Below are 9,023 nucleotides of genomic sequence, written 5' to 3'. Positions count from 1 at the left end.
ACGTGGTCAAGGATCTGGGTTTGGTGCTTGATTCACGATTACTTTTCGACAAACATGTTACCTATTCCAAGGAAAGAGTGTTTATGTTGTTAGGGTTTGTTCAAAGAAATAGTAGGGAGTTCTCCATTGAGATATTTAGGTATCTTTAATGTTCTTTCGTTATGAGCATTCTTGAGTTCTGGGTCGTATGGAGCCCATCATATAGTACTCGCAACCGAGTGGTCCAAGGTGTTCAAAATAGATTTCTCCTTCTGGTGGCTTATAGGTTGACAATTCCAACCGTCTCCATCAACTATGAGCATTTCAGAACTAATTTAAGTCTGCGATCTCTTTACGACAGAGGGACATTTATTCTTGATCTTGTGTTTCTTAAAAGGCTTTTGAATGACTACATAGAGTGAGTCTTTGACTCGTATAAATATTTTAACAGTATATAGATTCTTGAGGTGAAAAGAACTCTTTTTTCCTTTACTATTTTTTACGAATTGGCTCGGTTTCAAAGATACAAGATGTTGCAAAATCATACAAAAATGTCTTTTTTAGTTCTACCTCACAAACGTTTTTATCGAATGAAATGAACTTCGGAATATGGTTTTTCATTTATTTGATGTACCTATTTCGAACATAAGATATCACCTTCGTCTTCCAGTTTTCTCATTATGACCATTTTACATTACGTGTGTACTATAAAAGTACCAACAATTCAAAGAACCCAACTCTTGAAACTATAAGATGGACGCAATCTAATGAATATTTAACCGTTTTGTAAAATAAAAGTATTCTTCATATTTTCTCGTATAATGCCTCGTTTTCGATTATTTTGATGTTCAAAAATAAAAATATCTTTGAAAAAATTGGGTACTTTGACTGAATGCAACTCTTTTTAAAAGATCCACAGATGCGTAGTGTCACAGATTTAGCTAGGTATTCTGAAGGTAATTATGTTTTTCCAGGGGTGACACAGCTCATTATGAAAACTTCTTTACGAAAGTGTCACACAAAAAAAATAATTCCAAATGTACAATTCCGACTTGCAAGTCGGAATTCTGAGATAGGTACATGTCAGAATTCTGACTTGCAACTCCGAATTCTGAGATACAAGTCGGAATTCTTAGATACAAGTCGGAATTCTGAGTTACAAGCCCGAATTCTGAGATACAAGTCGGAATTCTGAGATACAAGTCGGAATTCTGAGATACAAGTCGGAATTCTGAGATACAAGTAGGAATTATGAGATGCAAGACAGGAGGATGGCTAAAATAGGTCTAATGACTTTTGTTTTTTTGCATTTGATCCGTGAATGTGTTTTTGGCTTCTTGGAGGAATTTTGGATGAATGAAAGGATATTCTATTTTTCTCTACGGTTGCACCATAGCTGAGCTTTCCAAAGCTTCGTGCTCAGTGCTTGTGAAAGCACTTGGAGTATTTTTGCACTCCAAAGAATTATGCTCCTGGAAACTTTTCAAACCTTTCTTAGTGCTTAGTGATTCGAGCACTTTATCGAAATTCCTACATCCAGTTTCATAATCAAGTTCAAAGTCACTTTAAGTTTCGTTTAGTGTCAGTTTCGGTAGGATTAAAGAAAAGCTTTAAAATTGAAGGGGCTTTAAGTTTGATTATGAAACTGGCCGTTAGTCCTTAGTAATCCCTATAAAGTGCTCGCGAGAGGAGAATCAATAACGTCCGTTAAAACTTTTGAAAGAATAGAGATAGGTTAGGTGTAGGTTAAGGGTCCAAATGTGTCTATACATGCTTTAAATGAGACAAATCTGCTCTACATAGGGCATTTTGCTCACACGATTTGGCAACAATCGAATGCAACAAAGCAAATGTCATTCGACCAATTCTAGCCCCACTACTGTCTTGCATCTCAGAATTCTGACTTGTATCTCAGAATTCCGACTTGTAACTCAGAATTTCGACTTGCAAGTTGGAATTCCGACTTGTATCTCAGAATTCCGACTTGTAACTCAGAACTTCGACTTGCAAGTCGGAATTCCGACTTGTAACTCAGAATTCTGACCTAGCAAGTCGGAATTATACATTTGGATTTTTTTTTGAGTGGCCCGCCAGCGCTTTTGTCGAATCGAAAAAAAAATGGTATACCAAAAAAGTGTTTCTTTCCACCTTCATAATCTACAGTTGAAATATTTGTACGAGTCAAAGACTCTCACTGTATAGATTGCCCTGAATTAGAAGCTTGATGAGTGGCACCTCTGAGGACCTCTCGTTTAATGTTGTTTTTTTATCCTGATCCTGTCCGTGCAAACCATATATTAATAGAAGTTTAACACACTGTATTTTTTTGGTATATTATTAGCATTGTTTGAAGTGTAAGTTTGGAGTTTGTTTCAAAGTTTTTAATTATTGTTATATGCAGTTTTTTCAATTTTATTTCATTTTTTGTACCAAATGGATTGTACCGTTCACGAATTATGCGGTGTAAAATGAATAAATGAATAAATAATGAAAAAAATATGGACAGCTTAATTTTTATTGTGGCTTCACGAAAATGCATATCCTTCTCCATTCAGGGTCGTATTCGGATATGCATTGTTTTCGATTTTTCCAACTTCTCTCTTCACATGGAAGTTTTTTTAGGTGATTTATGGAACCGAATCTCACCTCGCAATTTCAGCAGGTGTTGGACCGAGCCTCATGTGCGGCAACACCGCGGCCACATCACATTTAGAATAGGCGCTTTGCTCAGACCCCGACAAGTCGCACGTTTCCAACTTCCAACTCGCGCGAGTCTTCCGTTAACTCTGAGGGAGTGTAGTCGTTTCGCCCGGATCAACCTTTAACACGTGACAAACGTAATCCGGAAGGTGTAAATTTACGCGAATTTGTGATATCCAGAGTTTTTCACCGGGTTGCAGACAGACAACGTATTATGCATCCAGTTGTTCAGTCTTTCACACGCAGTTTTGCATTACTTTCAGCGGTTTTTATAACAGGTGAGTTAGTTTAGTTTAGCGCATCTGGCAGAAAGTTTATTGGCGATGTTTTGCGCTACTTTTTTCGGGTCTTCACACGGCCGCTCATTCTTGCATCTCGAGGGGCGATTTATGAAGAGTGTATAAGTACGTTTAACGATTTGTTTTGAAGGACACCAAAAAATTACCCTCCTGTTTTCTTACAGAGTGCAGTTTTATTTCCATGTGTAATTTTCACAAACTTGCGGTTGACCTTTATCAATGTTATGTTGTCTTATTTTTATATTTTTAATGAAGTATTTCTCTTGTCTAACTTTCCAACTTTTATTCTTATGATAACGAGTAGGAAAACAGTTAGAAATTCGAAATTTCTGCATCATCCTCACAATGCGAGCTGCATAAATCATATTTTTCTGAACTTCAAGACTAAAACTAATTGATTTTCAACATCTACAGCAGAAAAAACTTTTTGTTGACATCAAAATTATCATCTAGGTAGCCTATCCATTTTATTTTCACGTCCATTGGCGTTCAGGTTTTGAATTATGTACATATTTTGAAAGGTATTCCAATCCATTATTCTGGATTTAAAATTTCGACATCCGCTCAAATTTCAAGTACAACGAATATAACCTCAAGAAAAAATTGGAACATCGATTCCCGACTACGCTGAAATCCATTATTGTCTTCGTAAAGCACTGAATACAATACGATAATTTGAATTGTTTGAATGCGAAGCATTCACCCGAATATTTTATCGCGGTTTGAACGCTTAAAAATTGATAAGGAAGTTATTAGTGAATATTCGGCGGCTTTATCGTCAAACTTTTGCTTATTACCTAGCGCCACGCTCCTGAAATTCAGTCAATACGCGCGTCCTGCAAAAATTCCCGAATTCTCTTCTTTCCGTGGAGTTTGTTATTATTTTTTTCATCGCAGTTCTTCGGTGCATGTCCTAATGAGTAGTTCCAATATCCTGTTCTGCATTGGGAAGGTCGTTTTAAGCAAGGGCAAATATTCGTTTTTCGAATGAGCGACTTTGGAGCATCGGTACCGCTTTTAATTAACTACCTATTCTAATTTATAATTATTGGGGCGTAGAATACTACGAATAGAACGGCTTGAAATAGAATGAAATCGTATGACTATATCTATGTTGTGTACGATTCGATGAGTGGAAAACAGAAATTGCTTCTTGTTTGCTCCAATCTTTGCACAGGTGGTTATGTCAACAGAATGTTTGGCACAGTTTTAGGCCCGCCTAATTAGTTCAAATGATGATTTTCGTGGATTCCAAAATAGATATTGAATGTTTACAAAGTTTTACATTCAAGGGCATTTGTGGAGCATTTCAATTCATAAGATTCAATGATTGTTGATGGACAGAAAAGCGCTATAAATTGAATAAGTATACCCAAAGATAGAGGGTGATTCACCTTTGATTCTTTTGAAGATGAAAAACCCTCAGAAAAACCCAATAGAAGTGTTTGAATCAAGTAATTTCATTAAAGGATTATTTTCTGCTGCGAATAAAGATCAAATTTTGATACCTCATATACAGGATATAAGTAAATTAGTACTTAAAACGGCGATCCTTTGTTTTTCATACAATTTTTTTTTGAGCAGCCCCTGCATAGATATAGCCCCTAAAAAGCACCTGCAAAAATTTTAATTTTCTCCTTAAAAACCAGAAAATAACAGAAATTAAATTAGGCAGAGCAAGAGGAGTGGGATAGCAATAAATTAAATTTGGTGGTGTTCTTCTAAAGTTACAACGGGTACAAAACCTGCTACACCAAAATAATTCCAGTTATAGGTTTATAATTTTATTCTCTCAAAAACTGCTACTACCAAGAAATCACAAGAGATATTGTTCGCTCAGAATGACTGAAGCCATCTAAAATTGATTTTTTAATAGTATAAATGAGTACAAAACTTTTTTTCGAAAAAAGTTTAGGGGTGGATTATTTTTCGACAGGAAATCACACCTTAAATTTTTGTAACTATTAGTTTATATTTAAACATATTCCTTATAGTTTAGATCATAAAAAATCATGGAAGCATCACTATCTTGATCTTTAGTATGACTTTGTTTGCAACATTGACGAAAATATAATTTTTGTTCACAATATTCAAGAATTCTGAACCCTCAAAAGGAGTCGATATGACTGGTACTGGAAGGATCATTGTCGAATGATACAAGATTTTCATACCAAATTTCTTTCAGTTGCACTTGTACTGAAGATATCCAAAATATCTAATAATTTTTCCTTCAAGGTTTACAATCTCGTTTACAATTGGGGAAAAACATACGAAAAATTTCTATCTACCTACTCAACTATTGTTAGTCTGCTGATTAAATTAAAAAATATTGCATTATATTGACAAGAAACCCAAAAAAAAATATCGAGTTGTAATTTCTATGGATACAGATTGTATCATTGAGAAAACTAACACACTCACAAAATTATAATAAATGCAGTAATAATGAATATTTCGAAACTGGTACGAAAAGAGGTCGATAGAAAGTGATATGTGTCTAATTTTTGACGAAAAAGTTATAAAATGAAATACTGAGGGCCTTGATTTCATCCTAAAAATTTACGCATTTATACGGAGTGATTCATTATTAAGGATGGCTACCTGAATTGATAAAATTATCTTCAGAACGACAAAAGATATAAATTTGCGGTTTTGACAGATTAATAGGTTATGCTATTATACATTCTGTCGGTGGATTAGAGCTTTGCATTTGAAATTTCCTAGAAAAAATTGAAAATGAAGTTAGGTGCTGTATATAACGCCATCTTATCTCAAGTTGAAACATTCAATATCCTTTGTTATCACTTCCTGAAATCTATGTTGAATGTCCTTCGAATGAAGTTAACGTGTTTCTTCTACAGAGAAAAGTTTATTCACTCCACAACCCTAACAAATTTTGCGAAATGAGAGAATTTTCGATTTCAATTACTTTTTTCCAACCCTTATTAGGATATATTTTGCAGAAAACGCATTCTATTGGTAAACAACGAACTCAAAAATAATTTTTTTCGGTCAGACAGTAATCAGTAATAAAAATATTTCCTGATGTTATAGGATAAACGGTTTCCGAGATATGGCCGATCGCCACCCTTAATGAATCACCCTGTATATTTCATTAAAATAAGGAACAATGAATAATTAAACTATAAAAGAACTCTCCTAAAACCTTTACCAAAGTAATAGCAAATGACATAATGTTAAAACGTCTTTCAAAGCAACTTCTCCATCTTTCTCTCTTCCTTATTACCAAGTGATATTAACCTGACATATTGACATCAATCAAAGTGTCAATACTCCAATAAAATCCTCGGTAAAAACCAACTGAAGAAACTGACGAAAGACCTGTGCGACAACTCTCGTTCAGGTAGATGTGGTAACTTGGTCAGAAATTCCAACATTCGAAATTATTAATAAGCTCTTCATTACAAGTTCTGGTCGGACAATTTTAGACGGAATTAGCTGTCGCGTTTGCTGAATTCTAATAGTCCTCTCGCTCTTCGCAACAAAGGCAGGTTCTGCTTTTGCATATAATGTTGCCTTTCAAGATAATATGGAGGTGTATATATAATTAAGTAGGCGTCCATTCTATGCTAAAACGGAGCTGCAATGCCTGCGTGATACTTTCAAAAATAAAGTCGATTTGAAGGTGATGATAAAAGAAGCTTAACATGATATCTACTTTGCAATCTTTTTTTAGTGATGAAGTCAAACAAATTATCTATTGATAGTTTATGAGATGTCAGAGTTTCAAACAAAGAAAAAATGATGAATTTAACTTGGAGGGGGAGGGGTTTTGAACAAAAAGTTATATGAAATACACCCATTAATTTTTGGCTATAAAATCACCCTTTGAAATCAATGTATACAGAGTCTTTGAATCGTACAAATATTTCAACAGTAGATTCTTGAGGTCAAAAGAAACTTTTTTTCCCTTGAAATTTTTTCCGAATCGGTTCGGTTTAAAAGATACAGGCTGTTGAAAAACCATAAAAAATGATATCTTTAGTTCTCACGAATGGTTTTATCGAATGAAATGAATTTCGGAATGTAGTTTTCTATTTATTTGGTGAATCTTTTTCGAACACAAGATATCATTAACGTCTTCCAGTATTCTCATTATGACGTACCATAAACATACCAAAAATTCAAAGAACACAACTCTTCAAACTAAGTTGGACGCTATCTAATGAATATTTGAACGTTTTGTAAAATAAAAGTATTCTTCATATTTTATAATACGCCGTTTTCGAGTAATTTGATGTTCAAAAATTGAAAAGTATCTGTGAAATTTGAAAAATTGGGTACTTAGGCTGAATACAACTCTGTTTAAAAGATCCAGAGATGTGTATAGTATAAAGAATTAACTAGTTATTCTGAAGGCAATTTTGTTTATCCAGCTCATATTGAAGACTTAAAATGGCTATATCTTTTTATCAGGACTGAATCTGAAAAAATGGTATTAGAAAAAAGTGTTTCTCTTGACCTCAAGAATCTATTGTTGAAATATTTGAACGAGTCAAAGACGCACCCTGTGTATTCCCGGAAATTATTTGTAATAAATTTATTGATACTTGGTAAACTTTTTTCTTTATTTCTAAGAGTTGCGGAGACATGTTCAAACTTCAATATGTCCCAGGAAATATATACCTAGAAAATAATTCGAAATGATAAAAGTAGACAAATAAATTCTGCGATTTTCAACACAATGTGACAAAATCTTTCCTGAGTGATAGGTGATAAACGGTATCTAATGGCAAGGTTACTTGGTCTTTTATGTTATCTATTGAACAAGTTTCTGACGAGTAGCTAGAAAATTCACCATTAACCCTGATAACACACTAATTAGTGTAGTTGAAAGGAAAAAATCGCGAAATTCCATTATCACACCATTTTAATCGTCAATTATCCAGACGTATCAAAAGAAATTGTCAAGAGCATGTTCGGAAATGAAATATTCGATAATTTGTCACATTCCGGAAGCATTCCTTAACTTTCGTCAGTTCCAAATACATATTATATTCTAACTACTTTTCTCACTCTTTTGAATTTGAAATAATATTGTGTTCGATTCCTATGTCAATTAAAAAAGCTTTCACGTTTCTTATCAATTTAATGAAAATCTAAACAAAATGACAAGTATTCAATGTTAATTTTACACCTCAAACCAAAGTGTAGGTACGAGATATTAGGGGTTCGGTTAGACACTTTGTATTGGCAAAGAGTAACATTCTGTAAGGAATAGGAAGTGGTAGCCATTCATCAGATATTTCGTAGTCCATAATAACTAAACTAAAACGAATTTTGTGTTTCATTCCCCTATAATTAAAATAATGTTTCACAGTCAATAAATGTACACAGTCCGAGTAAACAATAAGCATAAAAGGATATAAGTCGTCCCAATAGTAATTGACTTGGAATTATAAGAGTAAATTGATTTTGCCTTTAGAAATAACTCATTAGATCAGAGGACACTTTCGGAGTTAGGAAAAGGACTATGGAAATGTCATTAGAGAGTTTTATAATAGATGGTAGACTTCACTCTGTCGTTGACGGGTTTGACGAATTAGAATTGATGTCCTTCCAACATCTATTTCCTTGTAGAAATACTCAGAATATTTGTCAACTAATATTCCTAATTTTTTTCATTCAGAATGTCGATGGGGGAAAACGATTTGAATGAAAGTCATTCTAGAATGGACTCGATTTTAGATTTGAGTGTAATACGAAACAAACGTGAAAATCTAAGTCAATTTGTGAGGCGAGGTCGAGGATTCTTGAAAGGATTCACATTGATTTCTCCCTCGGAGAGATAAAATTACATAAACCAACTCCAACTGGTTCTAAAATACATTCAACGAAATTATCAACCTGATTTTCAATAGTTCAAGCAAGAATGTCTTCCCGACTTATAAATTTCCTCGAACGAATATGAAATTTTGGAATTTCTATATTTCTGGTTTTTGCACGAGGTTAAACAGTGAAGAGTAAGGATGGAATTGCGGATTGAAAAGAACCGATGATCCGGTATTCAAATTTGAAATCCTC

General features: G+C 34.0%; 1 protein-coding gene across 1 annotated transcript in view; it reads left to right on the top strand.

Annotated features, from left to right (window-relative positions):
• Positions 1–2,729: 2,729 nt before the first annotated feature.
• The window catches only part of LOC123317002, a 107,705-nt gene continuing 101,411 nt past the window's right edge, over positions 2,730–9,023 (top strand). The window contains exon 1 of the mRNA XM_044903336.1: positions 2,730–2,957. Coding sequence (XP_044759271.1) covers positions 2,894–2,957 — 64 coding nt within the window. The 5' untranslated portion in view covers positions 2,730–2,893. The remainder of the gene's footprint in view (positions 2,958–9,023) is intronic.

The sequence above is a fragment of the Coccinella septempunctata genome, chromosome 7, assembly GCF_907165205.1.
Source record: "Coccinella septempunctata chromosome 7, icCocSept1.1, whole genome shotgun sequence".
Lineage (NCBI taxonomy): Eukaryota > Metazoa > Arthropoda > Insecta > Coleoptera > Coccinellidae > Coccinella > Coccinella septempunctata.
Note: the sequence above shows the minus strand (reverse complement) of the source record. Positions and strands in the feature narration are given on the sequence as shown.